Genomic DNA, 20,382 nt, shown 5'->3' with positions numbered 1-20,382 from the left:
CTGCAACATCCTCTAGCATGACCGGTTTGACGCCACCTCATCAGGAGGTCATATGGGCACGTGGAGGCCACACACACACTACTGAGCCTCATTTTGACTTGTTTTAAGGACATTACATCAAAGTTGGATCAGCCTGTAGTGTGGTTTTCCACTTTGATTTTGAGTGTGACTCCATATCCAGACCTCCATGGGTTGATACATTTTATTTCCATTGATCATTTTGTGATTTTGTTGTCAGCACATTCAACTTCATTTTTTTTGAGCAGTGTATTAAAGTTAAATATAATGAATACTGGAGGCAAACATTAGGATATCAGCTGATATACATGCTTTTGTACAACTACAGTTGCCACTTAACTAATAAGAAAATAGCCAAGTCACAGAGTAGCAATTCAAGTTGCATTCAGGTCAATTGTTGCAAAATTGCAAGTGACTTGTCACCAAAAAAAACATTTCATTATTAGTGACTGTCACAGGTGACACCATCTACTAGAAATATGGTTATTTGTTATGTCAGGAGAGGTGACAACTCCTATAATCCAGTGATTTGCAGGTGATATCTTCCCTGAACATAGTCATTCCCCCTTTGTATTCTGCTACAACCATCCTAGACTGCCATAATGACTTTTGCAGAGTTGGATGATGAGATATCTTTGGCTCCTCAACTATACAGCCTTCTCCACCCTCTTTAGCAACAGAAATAAATATAGACCCCTGCCTAAACTCATACCCCATGAACCCTGGGCCGCTAAATCAATTCATACCCTAGACCCCTGAATACATTTGTACTATAGACCACAGACCCTAAATCAATGGCAGACAGTAGTCTCAGATGGTCTCTACCTCAACCTCCCTCATAGAAGTCACTGCAGAACTCCTCCTTTAGCCCCTTGCTCTGTGACACCAGTAAATAGTGCACATTTGTACTATAACAAATGGGTAGGGGCTGTACAGTGGTGCACTAAGAATGTGCCATCTAGAACCCACCTCTGGGATTGCCCCTGTCCAGTGTCCATCGTGCATTTTGGTGGCCTCAAGCACAGTGCTCCATGCAGGTACACATCACATAAAAAAATGTAGGGATATTTATCAAAACCTGTGTAGAGGAGGAGTGGTGCAGTTGCCCATAACAACGAATCAGATTTCTTCTTTCATTTTCAAAGAGGCCTGTAAAAAAATGAAAGTAGAAATCTGATTGGTTACTATGGGCAACTGCACCTCTCTTCCTCTACTCAGGTTTTGATAAATCTTTCCCGTGGTGTCTGGAGGAGGAGGCAGCCATGCCAGCTAATAGAGAAGGAGGTGGTTTTGCCCAGGCGAGTGGCAATGCAGCCACAGTGACACAAAGAACCTGTGTGCTGGCAGTCAGTTTGTGACTGGGTGCAATGTGCTGCGTTTCTGGCCAACACTCCACAGTCCTGTCAGTAGTAATGCCAGTGAGCTGCAGCAAGTGTGGCAACAGGCAGCCCTTTGCATAGTTTTCTCCATATGTCACCGACAATCTGGACAGCCCAACAGAAATTGTCCCGGCCTGGACCATTATCAGTCCGGGCCTGCCTTCTTATATGGTAACTAGACATGTGAATTCGGAATGCAGCATAAAATCAAGTAAGAACGTTTTCTGTGGATCAGTTTCTTTGTGAATCCACATTAGAATGTTCTGTGTAACCTTGAACTAGGCATGGTCATTGGTGCCAGACTTGATGGGCCCGATACTCAACAACTGTCAATCTTTGGGGTTCTTGTGCAATGGTGTCAATAGTATACTGAGAATGTTGTGAAAAGGGGAGCCTATGGACGTAAACAACTTGTTGACAAAAGAGGTCAGAGTTGCTGAATACAAAACTGGGGCTCCAACTTCTATGTGTAAACCAGTTTGGCATTGTTGTCTAAGGCAAACAGAAAACAAGACTCCACTGAGAATAAGTGTGCAAGAAGTGGATCACTATTGCCTGGTCAGGTAAATCCAGATTTCTGCTGCACCATGCTGATAGGATGGTTGGAGTTGCTGAACTCTTCTTGTTTGGTGCCTTCACAGTCCCAGATCATAATCCAGTGGAGTCTCTCAGATATGCTTTAGAAATGGCAGCTGTGAGAAGTGATCCTGTTTGCATGGGCCAATATTTTAACAGAATGATGTCATCACCTAATAGAATCTATGCCATAATAAATTTAATTTTTAAGGCAACAGGAGGTCCAAATGCTACTCAAAGGTTGTCTCTAATAAAACAAGCATTCATTGTAAAGGATATGATTTGTGACTATAAGCAGCTCTACTGTTACACAGTTTCTCATGTGCATATGTTATATACATAATCCTCATCGTATTATCTTTTAAATGAACATAATGCCCGTGTTAGAGAACAGAAAAAAAAGTGACAAGAATTCACTTTCAAATTACTGTTTTGGATGGCAGTCTTCTATGTTACTAAATCACTATGCAAAACATAACTTTGCTTTTAAACACTAGTTTGCAGAGTATCTTTACATATAGTGGAGGAGACTATCCAAAACTGCTGCAAAACCCATTTTTCATAGTTTCCCCATAGTTTAAAAATACATAAATTTTGCCTTTTTATGTAAATTAAAATTTAGATTTTTGGAAAAAGTTTTTCTTGAAAACATTTCACAATGTTACAAAAGAAGAGCATTGTACAGCGATTCATGGAGTCCCTCTAGTGGTAAAAGTTATTTATGACTTTTGGTGTCACATTAGGGCTTACACTTTGTGGCCAAATTTTAGATTAATCTACAAAGAGCTACAGAACTGCTGGACTGAGGGAGGAGTATGACATAGCAGAGCCTTACTGGTTGTATGATCCTGCTTATACAGATATTAGTGCAGATCAAGTACAACTACTTGTAAATTACCGTATGTATGAACCTCTAGTGGTTCCACTTTGTGACAATTTAATATTATAAAATTATTATTTATTTATTATACATAATGTGTAAAACTCTCAATACTGTACAAAGGCTAGATGCACATTTTCATATATTGTATTTAGTTATTTACTTTGTTGGTCTAATGAAAAAAGATTGGATAACTCATGCAAATTTTAATTTCTGTAAAGCCAAAGGCATGGAGGGAAGTGTAAGCTAGAAATCCACAGATATAGCAGAGATGATCTCTTCAGCAGAACTTTATGCATAAGTGTACAGACATAAAAACAAGGAGGGACAGAGCTTGGTAAGAGGAAAAAGCCTCAGAGCGGCCAGGAAGGATTTCATAGATATGGATATAATCATACTGTCTAACTCACTGAAATACCACAGACGGGAGACAGATTTTAGGTCTTACATGAAATCAAAAGCTCTGTACTGATGGTCAGGATAGATGACATAGCACAGTTGCTTTGGATAAAAGGGTGAATGCAACTGAGCTGGGATGAAACAAAATACACTTCTAGAATATTGCTGCCGATTTAGTATTATATGTCAAAAACATCATTCAAAAATATAGAAACAGAGACTTTCTCTTCTTTCTTTGACACCATATAGCATGATAATTTTGTTTTTCTTTTAAATAAGATGTATTAATTAACGCTATGGTGTTTGTATATATAATTATTAGCATCTGTTTATATAAATTACAATACATTTTGTTTTACAGCTAATTCTTTCAACATGGGAAGGTGGTTATAACTTACAATGCCAGAACCTGGACAGTGCGGGTGAAGCAGATGTGCGGGTAAGCCATGGCATTTTTAACATACAGTAAAAACAGCAAGATTTGAGTCAGCTTTAGGTAAATCAGTATAAGGGTACATTCACACGAGCAGATTTTTTTGCAGGTTTTTTCGTTGCATATTTGAAAGTGGATGGGCTCTTCTCCGCTGCAGTCCCTACTGACTTCAATGGGGCTTGCGGCGGTTCTTCCGTAGCGTAAATTCCGCCATGGAAAATCTGCTGCGGACAGCCGAGAAGAGCCCACCCACTTTCAAATACGCAGAGGAAAACCCGCAAAAAAAAATCACCTCGTGTGAACGTACCTAGGGCTGGGCGGTATACCGGTTCATACCGAATACCGACATTTTTGTGCTGCACGATATGAATTTTAACCAATACCACAATACCGGTTTGGCCCCTCCCCCTCAGGAATGAATGAATTAGCCCAGCGCTGTGCTGTCCCCACATCAGGGAACTAATCACATGTCACCCACAAACACTGTTCTGCCCCCCCTAATTATCAGCCTAGCGCTGTCCCCATCGGGGTAGATACTGACATGTCACCCGCATGCGCTGCCCTCCTCTTCCTCTTGTTTGTTGTGGCCCCGGCGCTGACACTCTATATCAGTGGTCTTCAATGCATGCTGGGAGTTGTAGTTTTGCAACATCTGGAGGTTGGCAGGTTGAAGACCAATGCTCTATACTGTGTGGTATCCCTATGCCCGAGCTGCAAAAAATAAACAAAAACTTTATCTTACCTCCCGTTGGTCAGGTACCGGCCTCAACTGCTTCCTAGTGAATGGAACGTCGGACAGCTGTCAGCCTATCACCGGCCGCAGCGATGTTCCGCCTCGGTCAGTGACAGGCTGAGCCCACTGTCATGTAAGAAGCCGCCCAGAGCTCCTTACTTGACAGTGGGCTCAGCCTATCAGCGGAACATGCTGTTAGTTTATTTTGTTTACCTTGTGTCAGCGCCGGCGGCCGTAACAAACAGCACGAGGAGGACAGCGCTAGTGGGTGATGTGAGTATTTACCCCGATGGGGGCAGCGCTGGGTTGATAATTAATTGGGGGGGTAGGGGAGGTGGAGCCACCAAAAGTTACAAAAATACCGTGATACACACATTTGGTCATACCGCCCAGCCCTAAACGTACCCTAATGGAGATAGAATTTTATGCAGCAGGAAGTGTGTGGCTTCAAACCCCTGGTCCCCAAAGTAAAAAGGTGTATCCTGGCCCTCAAAGTTACAACCATGGGAGATGCTAGATAACCAACCTAGATAACCATTCTAACAAAATACTTATACAGTAGTCCCTCAAGTTACAATATTAATTAGTTCCAGGATGACCATTGTATGTTGGAAATAATTGTATGTTGAGACCATAACTCTATGGAAACCTGGAAATTGGTTCTGAAGCCACCAAAATGTCATCCAAAAATAGGAAAAAGTGAGGATTAAAGAAAAATAAATAGATAACTAATATAGATAAAGCAAGTCCTTACATATAAAAGGAAGAAAGAGCTACTGGAAGCTGTAAATCACTGTCTATGTAGAGGACAGGAGCTTCTTCAGGGTCCTGTACAGTACACACAGTGTCCTAAAAAAGTAAAATGGAGCCGCCTTTACTGGGTGTCCAAAGGAGCAGCTAACTGTGGCATAGGTTAAGAGTAGTAATGTAATACCTGCCTGTACTGTAGGGGGCGCTACCAGACCTGAATTACGTGCATGCACTGAATTATGGTGTTTTACCAGTAAAATGTCCATTCCGATTGGTCGGTTCTTCCAGCCATTGACGCGTTTCACAGATCTGGACTGTCTGTAGTACTGTATGTTGACTCTGGTTTCAAGTTACAATGGTCCAGAAAAGACCATTGTATGTTGAACATATTGTATGTTGAGGCCGTTGTAAGTTGGGGGATCACTGTATTAAACAGAAGCAGTCTGTATGTGAGTTGGGCTCTATTCACATTGAGTAGACTACTCATTTAAAGAGGCAGTTGAAGAAAGAGCATATAACACAGTGCAGAAAAGATATACATTTTTCAACTCGCTATTACAATGGCAAGTTAAAACATGGGTCCCTAAACAAGTCATAATAATGCACGAGGTAGGTTGAATATTGATGAACATCCACTCCCACTAAGTTTTGATGCTTAGTATTTGAATTGAACAACACCTTGGAAGGGGTACAGCCTAGCCTTGGTATCTGCATGTGATTTCCCACTAACCTCTGTGCTCAATCTGTACTTGCTGTGGTTTTGAATTGCAAGTATAGGTGAAGTATGGCACAATCTACACGCAGTTGCGTGTTGGCTATACAGTGTTCTACATCCACCCCATCATGAATGTTTGGCGTGACTGAATGATCATCACTGTTTTGCACTTATGCTACCTCGCATTTATTTTTTAGCTTGTCTGAAGCCAGTGAATGGCTGCAGTGGTCACAAGAGGGACCTGGGATGCAGTATTTATTTTCTGTTTCTTTTATTTAAAACACTTGTAGCACTTACAGATGAAACCTGAACTATTATGACGGGCACTATATGTTTGGGCATGTAATTCATGTATAAACTATTGTAGTGTATGTACTCTCTATTTTATTTTATTTTTTCACTTTATACAGGTGGCCAAAGTTTTGTGGTGGTACTATTTTTCCAAAGCAATTGAATTTATGGACACAATTTTCTTTGTTTTACGGAAAAAGAACAGCCAAATCACATTTCTCCATGTATATCACCATGCCACAATGTTCAATATATGGTGGTGTGTCTTGAACTGGATTCCTTGTGGTCAAAGTAAGTTTTTGTTGGTAGTATTGGGTTGGTTAAAAGCAGCAGCAACTGCATTAAAGCTCCTAGGGCCACACAGTAACCTTTTTATGTAACTTATTTTATGATACATACAAGTGTCAGGCATGTATTAGGCATTAGTTCTAACTTTGGCCATTGTGGTATATAAGAAAATAAACATCTACTTACCTCCAGCGCTCCTGCTGTGCCTCCGGTATCCTTTTCTGGTCCCCCTTTCTGAAAGTGCAACATGACTATTGTCTAGAGAAGCACCCAGGCCTAGTGCGTCATACTGCAGCTCAGCGAATCACTGGCCGCAGCGTTGTTCCCCCCTCGGTCAGCGATTCACTGAGCTGCAGTATGACACACTGGGCCTGAGTGTTTCCATAGACAACAGTCACAGTCACTATCCTTTTTATATTCCACACAATGGCCATAGTAAGGAAAGAAAAAAAATACATCCCGCTGGAGTTCTCCTTTAAGAAAATGTATGCTTGTCTTTATGCAATTTCCACATCAGGTAAATCAAAAAGACAATTGCTTAACAAACGTAATGTAATATTAATTGTCTAGTGTGTATTTATTGGTAACAAGAACGTCCACAAGATTGCCTTGGTTTCTAACATTTTCAGTTAGTGCTGTGAAAAATAATTTGCCCCTCCTCCAGTCTCCTATATTTTATGTTAAACACTTCAAAGAATTATAGAGAACACTTAAATATAATAGAAATGTATCTTTATTATGGTCAATCATTTAAAACCTGTCATCAAACCATATTTTCTAACTACTCCTAACACCCCTCATGCCCGTAAAAAAAAACTTTCCTCTTGCTCACATTGTGTGAGCTCCCGGCAGTAGAAAGTGGGCGTTCTCTAGCAGGCACAACGCGAAGCCTTCCTGAGTTTTGTCTCCGGCCAGGCCTGGAGGAGACCAAACTAACTGTTTGACTTGTGCAGGGAACAGAACAGAGCCACCTAGTGGCAATTTTTTTCAATCACATTAAAAACATATAAAGGTTGAGAATTTTAACAGCAAGTAAATAGAAAAGGGTCTTATAATTACATAAGGAACAATATATTAAAAGTTTAGTTTGGTGACAGGCACTCTTTAAAAACAATGGTTCACGAGCAACCCCCCTCCCTTGAATGGCATAATTATTCCGTACATCAATGTGTAAATATTCATGTAGGGATCTTGGACAATATGTATGGAGCCCAGTGATCTGTCTTCTAACCCAAACTGACAGAACCAATGACTCCTATGATGTGGTCACTTGGGTTTATTAGACCCATGGTTTGGGACAGGACTTGAGGTCATAATACAGAATTGCAGTGTCTAAAATTTGCCAAGATCAAAATGCACATTGGCATGTTTAGCTGGATGCCAGGCCTAGTCAAAGAGAGTAATGCCAAACGTTGCAATATTATTCTACAATTCTTTCACGTTTTTGTTTTTCTCATTTAATACTTAAACAGGTTTCTTTGGACCTACACTGAACAGTTTCATTCATGTCCTCATGTACTCCTACTATGGCCTCTCAGTTATTCCATCTATGCACAAATACCTCTGGTGGAAGAAGTACCTCACTCAGGCACAGCTGGTAAGTCATACCAAGTATACACTCACTGGCCACTTTATTATGTACACCTTGCTAGTATTGTAATGGATTGGAACCACTTTTGCCTTTATAGCATATGTCCAACAAGGTCCTGGAAACATTCCTCAGGTTTTGGTCCTTATGGTCATGATGGCATCATGCAGTTGCTGTAGATTTTCTATTGGTAGGTTCTCTATTGGATTGAGATCTGGTGACTGTAGAGGCCATTGGAGTAAAGTTAACTTATTTTCAAGAAACCAGTTTGAGATAATGTGAGTAGAGATGAGCGAAGGTACAGTGATTTGATTCTGCATGAACCTCACGGCTCAGCGGTTGCTGACTTTAGTCTGCATAAATTAGTTCAGCTTTCAGGTGCTCGGGTGAGCTGGAAATGGTGGATACAGTCCTAGGAGTCTCTGTTAGGACTGTATCCACCTTTTCCAGAGCACCTGAAAGCTGAACTCATTTATGCAGGCTAAAGTCAACAACCGCCGATCCGCGAGGTTCCTGCACAGTACTGTAACTTCGCTCATCTCTAAATGTGAGCTTTGGTCACCGATAAACATAAACCCTACCCAAACCGCAGGTAAGAGTGCACCACGTTAATATAGAACGCTGAATAAAGAACCAAAAATTGGTGCACTAGACAGATATCATAAAGGCAAATACATGTAAAAAATAGAACATAATGTTAAAAGACACCAGGACACAGACTTTGGGTAGGTATGGTCTGGCACCATATATGGATCATGGGGGGTATTTATCAAAGCATTTATGTGTTTTTTTCCCCATAACTTTGGCGCCTTTGGACCTTCTCCCTCCGTTGAGCCAGCATTGGACATGGCCACACAGGTTCAGGAAAGGTAAGCACTAAAGTAACCAAAAACAAAACAAAACTACTCAAGTTAAAAATAAAATCAATTTCACATGGTGGCTATAAACCCCACAAAAGAAAATAACTCATGTCGCTTGCTGATATACTGCAGGAGGGACTCCGAAATGGCTGCTCTACAGGGTAAAATACGCTGTCCTCTGTGGCGGTAAGTTCTATGTAAAAGGCGCTCTGAACAGCTGATTTCAACATCTGAGCCAAAATTACTAACAACTTGCACCAAATGATAAATTTGGTGCATGTCCACCAAAAAAAAGGGTAAAAAAAAACTTTCAACAGGCAAAATTAATAAATACCACCCCCCCCCCCCCCCCACTCCCCATGTCTCTTGTGAATACAAAAGCTAGTTAACTTGTTTTTTTTCTCTTGGCAGTGCTATTCCTATGTTATACTGTATATCCATGTTCTATTGGTCCTCCATACCTACCTTACTGTCTGTGTCCTGCTATCTTTTAACATTATGTTCTATTTTTTACATGTATTTCTTCGATAAAGATGTATTTGCCTTCATGATATCTGTGTAGTGCACTATTTTTTGGTTCTTTATTCTGTGTTCTATAATTTGAGCTTTGTGACATTGTGCATTATCCTCCTGAAGTAGCCATCAAAAGATAGGTTCACTATGGTCATAAAGGGATGGACATTGTCAGCAACAATACTCAGGGAGGCTGTTACATTTAAATGATGCACAGTTGGTACTAAAGGGGCCCAAAGTGTGCCAAGAAAATGTCCCCCACCCCATTACACCACCCTGAACTGTTGATACAATGCAGGATGGATTCATGCTTTTATGTTGTTTAACCGGTTGCAGTCTAAGGACAAGCCGGCTCGTCCTAAAACGGCAAGAGGTGTTTGGTGCGGGCTCCTGACTCGAGCCCGCGCCATACTGGCCAGCCCCCAGCTGATTCCTGTGTCTGGGGGCCACCGTTAATAGCCAACATGCAGTGATTGCCGAGGCCTGCTATTAACCCTTTAAAGGGACATTTAAACCAACCCTGGTGGCCCAGTGAGGTCAAAATTTGCGTTTTTCTTTTCAATTTTGTCCCACCAATTTTTTTTCCTGGTTTCGCCATAAATTTTGTGGTGAGATGATGTCATTATAAAGTACAATTGGTGGTGCAAAAAAAAAAAAGCCCTCATATGGGTCTGTATGTGGAAAATTGAAAGTGTTATGATTTTTTTGAAGGTGACGAGGTAAAAATGAAAGTCCAAAAACGGAAAAACCCTGCGTCCTTAAGCACTTAGGGACGAAGGGCGTACCGGTACGCCTTTGCTCCCTGGTACTTAACCCCTTAAGGACCAATGACGTACCGGTACGTCATTGGTCCTGCTCTTCTGATATAACGCGGGGTTACACAGTAACCCCGCGTCATATCATGGCGGACCCGGCGTCATAGTGAAGCCGGGACCCGCCTCTAATAGCGCGCAGCGCCGATCGCGGCGCCGCGCGCTCAAAGCTGAGCCGCGCGGCTAAAAGTGAAAGTGAAAGTTCCCGGCTAGCTCAGTCGGGCTGTTCGGGATAGCCGCGGCTAATCGCGGCATCCCGAACAGCTGACAGGACAGCGGGAGGGCCCCTTCCTGCCTCCTCGCTGTCCGATCGCCGAATGACTGCTCAGTGCCTGAGATCCAGGCATGAGCAGTCATGCGGCAGAATCGTTGATCACTGGTTTCTTATGAGAAACCAGTGATCAGCATAGAAGATCAGTGTGTGCAGTGTTATAGGTCCCTATGGGACCTATAACACTGCAAAAAAAAAGTGAAAAAAAAAAGTGAATAAAGATCATTTAACTCCTCCCCTATTAAAAGTTTGAATCACCCCCCTTTTCCAATAAAAAAAAAAACACAGTGTAAATAAAAATAAACATATGTGGTATCACCGCGTGCGGAAATGTCCGAATTATAAAAATATATCATTAATTAAACCGCTCGGTCAATGGCGTGCGCGCAAAAAAATTCCAAAGTCCAAAATAGTGCATTTTTGGTCACTTTTTATATCATTTAAAAATGAATAAAAAGTGATCAATAAGTCCTATCAATGCAAAAATGGTACCGTTAAAAACTTCAGATCACGGCGCAAAAAATGAGCCCTCATACCGCCCCATACACGGAAAAATAAAAAAGTTATAGGGGTCAGAAGATGACAATTTTAAACGTATTAATTTTCCTGCATGTAGTTATGATTTTTTCCAAAAGTCCGACAAAATCAAACCTATATAAGTAGGGTATCATTTTAATCGTATGGACCTACAGAATACATATCAGGTGTCATTTTTACCGAAAAATGGACTACGTAGAAACGGAAGCCCCCAAAAGTTACAAAACAGCGGTTTTTTTTCAATTTTGTCGCACAATGATTTTTTTTCCCGCTTCACCATAGATTTTTGGGCAAAATGACTGACGTCATTACAAAGTAGAATTGGTGGCGCAAAAAATAAGCCATCATATGGATTTTTAGGTGTAAATTTGAAAGAGTTATGATTTTTTAAAGGCAAGGAGCAAAAAACGAAAATGCAAAAACGGAAAAACCTCCGGTCCTTAAGGGGTTAAGGACCAAGGGCGTACCTGTACCGGCCCGGGCTGACTGCTGATATCTATCAACAGGCACCCCGTACAAATGCCCGGGGGGGGGTCCCAAGTCCTGAATTCACACCGGCGATTTGTGGCAATTCCGGGTCGCCGCAAATCGGGCAGAGCAGGGCAACCGACAGTGAACGGCACCAAAGGTCCACTTACCCATCGGCGGCAGCGGGCGGCGATCGACAGCAGCAGAGGACAGCGATGCTTTGCTTTGAGACCACTATACAGTTTGCTGTCTGAGCATGCTGGGATTTGTAGTTTTGCAACATCTGGGAGGGCCACAGTTTGGAGATCACTGTGCAGATCCCAGCATGCCCAAACAGCAAACAGTTGTCTCGGCATACTGGGAGTTGTAGTTGCGTACCTCCAGCTGTTGCATAACTACATCTCCTTTGGCGATCAGTACATGCTGGGAGTTGTAGTTTTGCAACAGCTGGATGCACACTGGTTGGAAAATACTGAGTTAGGTAACAGAACCTAACTGAAGGTTTTCCAACCATTGTGCCTCCAGCTGTTGCAAAGTACAACTCCCAGCATGCACGGTCTGTCAGTACATGCTGGGAGTTGTAGTTTTGAAACAGCTGGAGGTCCCCCCCCCATGTGAATGTACAGGGTACATTCACACGGGCGGGTTTCACAGTGAGTTTCCTGCTTCAAGTTTGAGCTGCGGCAAATTTTTCGCCGCAGAGCAAACTCCTAGCGGGAAACTCACCGTAACCCCCGCCAGTGTAAATGTTCACTAAAAACACTACACTATACTAACAAATAATAAAGGGTAAAACACTACATATACACCCCTTACACTGTCCCCCCCCCCAATAAAAATGAAAAACGTATCGTACAGCGGTGTTTCCAAAACAGAGCCTCCAGCTGTTGCAAAACAACAACTCCCAGCATTTCTGGACAGCCACTGACTGTCCAGGCATGCTGGGAGTTTAGCAACAGCTGGAGGCACCCTGTTTGGGAATCACTGGCGTAGAATACCCCTATGTCCACCCCTATGCAATCCCTAATTTAGTCCTCAAATGTGCATGGTGCTCTTTCATTTCGGATGCCCTGTCATATTTCAAGGAAACAGTTTAGGGCCACATATTGGGTATTTCCGTACTCTGGAGAAATTGCACTATAGATTTTGGGGGGCATTTTCTACATTTTACACTAAAATGCTGGTGTTGCCCCATACTATTTATTTTCACAAGCGGTAAAAGGAAAAAAAGAACCCCAAAATTTGTAACAAAATTTCTCCTGAATACGGAAATACTCCATATGTGGGCGTAAAAATGCTCTGCGGACGCACAACAAGGCTCAGGAGTGAGAGCGCATTATGTACAATTCAGCCCTAAATTGGTGATTTGCAAAGGGGTGGCTGATTTTACAGCGGTTTTGACATCAAACACAAAAATAAAAAATACCCACTTGTGACCCTATTTTGGAAACTACACCCCTTACGGAACGTAACAAGGGGTATAGTGAGCCTTAACACCCCACAGGTGTTTTTCATTTTCCCATCCAACTTTAATGAAAATTCGTCAAAGAAAATTCACTAAAATGCTGGCGTTACCCTAAATTTTTCATTTTCACAAGGGACAATAGGAAAACAGCCCCCCAAAATTTGTAACCCCATTTCTTCTGAGTAAGAACATACCCCATATGTGGATGTAAAGTGCTCTGCGGGCACACTACAATGCTCAGAAGAGAAGGAGCGCCATTGGGCTTTTGAAGAGAAAATTTGTCCGGAATTGAAGGCCACGTGTGTTTACAAAGCCCCCATAGTGCCAGAACAATGGACCCCCCTCACATGTGACCCCATTTTGGAAATTACACCCCTCATGTAATGTAATAAGGGGTACAATGAGCATTTACGCCCCACAGGTGTCCAACAGATTTTTGGAAAAGTGGTCTGTGAAAATAAAAACTGTAATTTTTCATTTGCACAGCCCACTGTTTGAAAGATCTGTCAGACGTCAGTGGGGTGTAAATATTCACTGCACCCCTTATTAAATTCTGTGAGGGGTGTAGTTTCCAAAATGGGGTCACATGTGGGAGGTCCAAATGCAATGGTGTCCGCTCACCTCCAGAGCCAAATCTCCGACACACCTGTGCTGTCACGGACCCGCCGGTCCCGCCCCGGCTTCAACAGCGTATATTTAAGCTCAAGAGAGAGCGAAACGCGTCAGATTACTACAGTCCTGTGATGTCTGTTTCCTTGCTATGACATGAATAAAAGCAATCTTTTAGAGCATACCTGGTTCCGGACAATCCTTCCTTTCCATACGCTGTTGAAGCCGGGGCGGGACCGGCGGGTCCGTGATAGCACAGGTGTGTCGGAGATTTGGCTCCGGAGGTGAGCGGACACCATTGCATTTGGACGTTTACTGTTTCCCGATCGTCCTGCTCCCATAGCTGTGGAGGAGCTACACACCTACGCCAAGCACTAATCATGGAAACATCCTTCACAGGAGGGGGAGAGCTACAAAGTCAAGCGGCACTGGGAGACCGACAAGTATTGGGTCCAGACCGAGCAACAAAGGCACGCTCGGTGTTCCAAGATTTTGCTGCACCTGCTATGAATGTAGCCCCCCCAGACATGCTGACTTTAACCCGGCAGATGGAGGACCTCATGATAAAAGAATTGAGAACATGGTGGGATCACCAAACCTTAACCACGTACCTAGAAAAAAGCTTGGTCCCACGTGGTCTAAGGCTGAAAAAAAGACCAGTCAAGAACTATTCCCAGAAATTTATTAACAAATGGGATTTGGCTCTCCTGGATTGCTCTGCGAAACTGATATCCTATATCATTGAAGAAGAGGAATCAGAGCTGCAAACCATGCAAAAGGAGCTAGACACACTAAAAGAATCACTATTGCCATATAAGAATCATGAAGAGTTTGCCAAGTTGGAACAAAGTATCCTCAAAAAATTGGATCTAGTGGAAAGTAATATCATGGAGATCAAAAAAACGAAATTCCGCAGAGATACGGAGGATTACAATAATGATCAAGTTTTTTCTTGGCACCTTCATAGAGAGGCGCAAGGTGATACCCCGAAATCCATCTTGCGCACTCCACGCTCCAAGTCTAGGCGCAGACGCAGACCAAGCTCAAAATCCCCCAGAAGAGTGAGCTTTTCTGAAACAGGAGGCCCACAAGAGGTGGGATTTTCAGCAACGAATACTGACACCAAAGTGAATAGAAACATGGAGCAAAGTGCGGCTCCAAAAAACCGATGGGGCCAAAAAGGAGACGAAAAACCAGGAGGGCCAGCCGCCGACATCGGAGGCAAGAGATAAGTTTTGAGGTCACTCCTCACTCCGAGGTGAGCACAGTTATAAATTTATCTGCGTGTACCCTCACTACTCCCCAAATTACCCTGCTGAGCAAAGGACTGAACTTTGTACCTACTTGCACATTTAATTTATTTAACACCTTGCTGGATGTCAATAGACTAGCACGAGGATTAACATTACAGAGACACTTTTTTTCATTAGAAGATGATAACCAGCTAGCAAGTTTGGAAGTGGCACCCTCACCATTACAACAGTTGGACTTGTGTATGAGTATGGACTTTAAAGATCAGATGAATATGGTACATTTGCGCAGTTTACAATGTGAGAATTATGTGGTTAACGACACATTGGATGTTCCGTTTCACTCCACCAACCCTGGGTTCTATCCTGTGGCCTCCCGATCGGAGGCCCTGGATAGATTCCAGGAGTTGGTGGAGAGGGACCTTGTGCACTTGCATGAAAAAATAGTGTCTAAACATACACCTGATAATTTGAACAAAGGAGAAAGGATGGCACTAAAACAACTGAGCGAGAATAACTATATTGTCACACGTAATGCAGACAAGGGGGGTAATGTGATAGTGCTTGATTCTGATCTGTATAAACAGTTAAACATAGAGCTCCTTTCAGACGGTGATACCTATAGGAAACTTACTAGCGATCCAACAAAAACAATTCAAACTAAGCTAAAAAGAGTTTTGGAAGAGGGTGTTGCTATGGGTGTTCTCAGTAGTAAGTTGGCAGAATATCTATATGTAGAGGCCCCAGTAGTTCCTGTGTTTCACTCACTCCCCAAGGTGCATAAAGGGGTATTTCCATCTCCCCTTAGACCGATCGTGGCAGGTATAGGATCGGTCACTGAGCGCCTTGGGGAGTGGGTGGAGCACTATTTGCAACCCCTCACAAAAGTCACGCCCACTTTTTTACAGGACACCAAACATGTCATTAATATTCTGGATCAGAAAGAGTGGAGTGAACTTATGTCTTGGGCTACCTGTGATGTAGTGGGATTATATCCATCCATCCCATGGGATGCGGGTCTTACTGCCCTGGCATGTCACTTGGATCAATATAGCAGTTACTCCCCGGGTCTGAAGGAATTTATCGTCATGGTTACAGAATTTTTGTTGCAGCACAATTATTTTATGTTTCATGGCGATTTCTTCCTTCAGACCCGGGGAGCGTCTATGGGTGCCAAATACTCACCCTCCTTTGCAAACATTTTCATGTTTTATTGGGAGCAGCAATTTTTGTTTACACCCAGTAACCCTTTTTTCGAGAACATCTGCTGGATAGGGCGTTATATAGATGACTTACTGATTATTTGGGGGAGCACAGAATGTCGTTTTTTTGAGTTCGTCTCTTATATTAATAATAATCATTTAAATCTTAAATTTACAGCTCAGTTTAGTAGCACCTCAGTAAATTTTTTGGACATCTCCCTATCCAGCAGAGAGTCTAAGATTGTTGTCGTCCCCTACAGAAAGGAGACGGCAACAAATTCAGTCCTTATGGCATCCTCCTGCCACCCAAAGCATGTGGTCCAGAATATCCCCTTTGGGGAGATGTGCAGGACCAAGAGGAACTGCTCTGATCCTGTACAATGGGAAAAAGATAGGAGAGCTTAAAAGTAGATTTTCCAGAAGAGGCTATACAGAGGACTGTCTTAATAAGGCTCAGGAAAGAGTAGAAGGCATTAATAGAGAGCAATTGATCAAATATACTGGGAAAAGAAAAAGGGCAAATAGTTCACAAAATGCCAAAAATAAACAAAAAAGAGCATTTTTTGTCACCACATACAGTGCGCAATTTGCCCAAATTAAAAATATATTCAATAAGTATACACCAGTTCTAGAGGGAGACCCAATACTGAGGGAGGTGGTTAAAGAGGGCATCATGGCGGTCTCTAGAAAAGCACCCTCATTGGGCTCCTCCCTATCACCAAGTCTATTCAATTCTAAAAAAGTAGAATACAAGACAAAGGATAAAATTAAACAGGGTAAGTGGCTGGATATTGTAGGGAATTGGGGTTGTGGTCACAACCGATGTATTACATGTAAATATAACTAAAAAAATCATATCAATTACGTGAATACATCAACTGCAATACCACTATGCTAGTTTATGTGGCCACATGCACCAAGTGTAACATGCAATATGTAGGGTGCACTACCAATACCCTTAAAACAAGAATCAGGAGACATATCTCCGACAGTAGGAGTGAAGGGGTAGGCATTTCCATGTTATCACACCATTTTCGGGATGTGCACGCGGGGGAGTTGGACTCCCTGCGGGTGTCTGGTATAGAAAGAGTTAAAATAGGTATAAGGAGGAGATGCGAGAAAACGCCTCTTCAATAGAGAAACATATTGGATATTTCTTTTGGATACCAGATACCCGCGGGGAATGAATAAACGCTTAGATTTAATTATGACCTGCACATAGGAATATAGTCTAGCGTTTTATGCCTCCCCGGATGCCCTTAGCGTCGTAGCCCCTTATTATTTATTATTTATATACTTTTGGTAGACCAATTATTTTTCTTGGTGCGAGTGTTAGGAGGGTGATTCCGCCTAGTGTGTTTTGATACCTATTAGAGTGTGGTTACTGAAAATTATAGTATTAATACGCAATGGATATATATGTAATCTAAATCAGAGTAAATTGTGCATTGTATCATTTTTTAGTGATGTACATCTATTCATTCATGGCATATATATCATCTTTTAGTATATATATACATGCACGTAGGTCTCCGAGCTATACATATAATGAGGTTGCTTATTCTATTCTATTATTTACCTGTGCATGTGTGATATTAACATGCCGTAATCCATTTTATGCATGTAGTTTTAATATATACATACATGTACGCAGGTTCCCGAGTTATTTAGTCAATGAGGTTGATTATTCCATTCTACTATTGTCCTATACATGCATGATACCAACATACCGTAACCTACTATGTGCATGTAGTCGTATGTATATACCTGTCCATCTTTGCACATAATGTTTAGAGCATATTCACACTCATAGGATAAACACACAGTAAATAACGCACTAGTGGAAGGATCCAATCCATTCTGTAATACTAACAGATGATATCCATGCCGGGTTTTTACAATTGCTACCCATGTCAGGTATTTTATCATGTGACCATTGAGTCTCTATTTTAAATTTGCATGTTGGTCTGTTGAACTTAGTCTACGTTTAAGCTCAAGAGAGAGCGAAACGCGTCAGGTTACTACAGTCCTGTGATGTCTGTTTCCTTGCTATGGCATGAATAAAAGCAATCTTTTAGAGCATACCTGGTGCCGGACAATCCTTCCTTTCCACATGTGGGAGGTCCACTGTTTTTGCACCACGGGGGGCTTTGTAAAACGCACATGGCCCCCTGACTTCCATTTCAAACTAATTCTCTCTCCAAAAGCTCAATGGCGCTGCTCCTCTTCTGAGCATTGTAGTTCGCCAGCAGAGCACTTGACGTCCACACATGGGGTATTTCCATACTCAGAAGAAATGGGGTTGCAAATATTGGGGGTCATTTTCTCCTATTACCCCTTGTTAAAATTTAAAATTTGGCAAAAAAACTGCATTTTTGTGAAAAACTAATTCTTTTTCATTTACACATCCAAATTTAACAAAAAGTCGTCAAACACCTGTGAGGTGTTAAGGCTCACTGTACCCCTTGTTACGTGCCTTGAGGGGTGTAGTTTCCAAAATAGTATGCCATGTGGTATTTTTTTTGGCTGTTCTTGCACCATAGGGGCTTCCTAAATGTGACATGCCCCCCAAAAACCATTTCAGCAAAATTTGCTTTCCAAAAGCCAAATGTGACTCCTGCTTTTCTGAGCATTGTAGTTCGCCCGCAGAGCATTTTACGTCCTAACATGGGGTATTTCCATACTCAGAAGAGATGGGGTTACAAATTTTGGGGGCATTTTCTCCCATTACCATTTGTAAAAATTGTAAATTTGGGGGGAAAAATGCACTTAAAGGGGTTATCCACCATAAGGTGATTTTAGTACGTACCTGGCAGACAGTGATGGACATACTTAAGAAGGATCTGCGCTTGTCTTGCGGCTAAATGGCTGTGTCATGAGATTACCATAATACTGTGGCTAGCTTTTTGTGAACTTGTATTTCCTGTTTGACTTTTCTTTTTTTTACTACAAATCCCACAATTCCATTTTCTTCCCTCCCACACATCAGCCACCCCACCCATTGAAACATAAATGAGCTGCATCCATTCAAAGACCTGTGGTTTTCAATCAGGATAACTACAGCAGTTGCATTAGTTGCAGATTGATCCCTCTCCCACCAAGCGATCGCTCCACCCATTGAAGCAGACAGGCTCCCTGTCATCAGCTGACTAGTGAGTCAGGTCTCGGCTGCATTGCAAGCTGGGAAAAATCTGAGACAAGTCATTTTATATGCTGTTAAAAATAAATAGTGGGGTGAAAATCACAGAAGAATTGTGAGAAAACAGTCACACACAGGTACAGACACTATATTATGAACTACACCAACTTTACAGCCCCTGTAGCATAGTCAAATAAAAAAAATTCCTGGAATACCCCTTTAAGTGAAAAAAAATGTTATTCATTTACACATTCGACTTACGAAAAGTCGTCAAACACCTGTGGGGTGTTAAGGCTCACTGAACCCCTTGTTACGTGCCTTGAGGTATGTCGTTTCCAAAATAGTATGCCATGTGGGGGGGTTTCTGCTGTTTTGGTTCTGGCACTATAGGGGCTTCCTAAATGTGACATGCCTCCCAATAACCATTTCAGCAAAATTCACTCTCCAAAATCCCATTGTTGCACCTTCCCTTCGGAGCCCTCTACTGTGCCCGCCGAACACTTGACATACACATATGAGGTATTTCCTTACTCGAGAGAAATTCGATTACAAATTTTGTGGGGCTATTTTTCATATTACCCCTTGTAAAAATTCAAAAATTGGTCTACAAGAACATGCGAGTGTAAAAAATGAAGATTTTGAATTTTCTCCTTCACTTTGCTGCTATTCCTGTGAAACACCTAAAGGGTTAACACACTTCCTGAATGTCATTTTGAATAGTTTGAGAGGTGTAGTTTTTATAATGCGGTCATTTGTGGGGTATTTCTAATATAAAGGCCATTCAAATCCATTTCAAAACTGAACTGGTCATTGAAAAATTCTGATTTTGAAAATGTTGTGAGAAATTTGAAAATTGCTGCTGAACTTTGAAGCCCTCTGATGTCTTCCAAAAGTAAAAACATGTCAACTTTATGATGCCAACATAACATGTGTTTGAAATGTAGAATATGTCACGAAAAAACTCGGAATCAGAATGAAAAGTAAAAGCATCTAAGAGTTATTAATGCTTAAAATGACAGTGGTCAGATGTGCAAAAAACGCTCCGGTCCTTAAGGTGAAAATGGGCTTGGTCCTTAAGGGGTTAAATCAAATTCTGACCCTGCCATCTGAAAGTTGCAGCTGAAGACTTATCTGACAAGGCAACGTTTTTCCAGTCTTCCATTGTCCAATTTTGGTGAGCCTGTTGGAATTGTAGCCTCAGCTGCC

General features: G+C 41.9%; 1 protein-coding gene across 2 annotated transcripts in view; it reads left to right on the top strand.

The window, feature by feature from the left end:
- The window catches only part of ELOVL2 (ELOVL fatty acid elongase 2), a 174,146-nt gene that overhangs the window by 135,126 nt on the left and 18,638 nt on the right, over nt 1-20,382 (top strand). For both annotated transcript variants that reach the window (XM_056521164.1, XM_056521163.1), the window contains exons 4-6: nt 3,614-3,691; nt 6,294-6,465; nt 7,935-8,059. In XM_056521164.1, the coding sequence (XP_056377139.1) occupies nt 3,614-3,691; nt 6,294-6,465; nt 7,935-8,059 (375 nt within the window). The remainder of the gene's footprint in view (nt 1-3,613; nt 3,692-6,293; nt 6,466-7,934; nt 8,060-20,382) is intronic.

Source organism: Hyla sarda, chromosome 5, assembly GCF_029499605.1.
Source record: "Hyla sarda isolate aHylSar1 chromosome 5, aHylSar1.hap1, whole genome shotgun sequence".
In the NCBI taxonomy this organism is placed as follows: domain Eukaryota; kingdom Metazoa; phylum Chordata; class Amphibia; order Anura; family Hylidae; genus Hyla; species Hyla sarda.
Note: the sequence above shows the minus strand (reverse complement) of the source record. Positions and strands in the feature narration are given on the sequence as shown.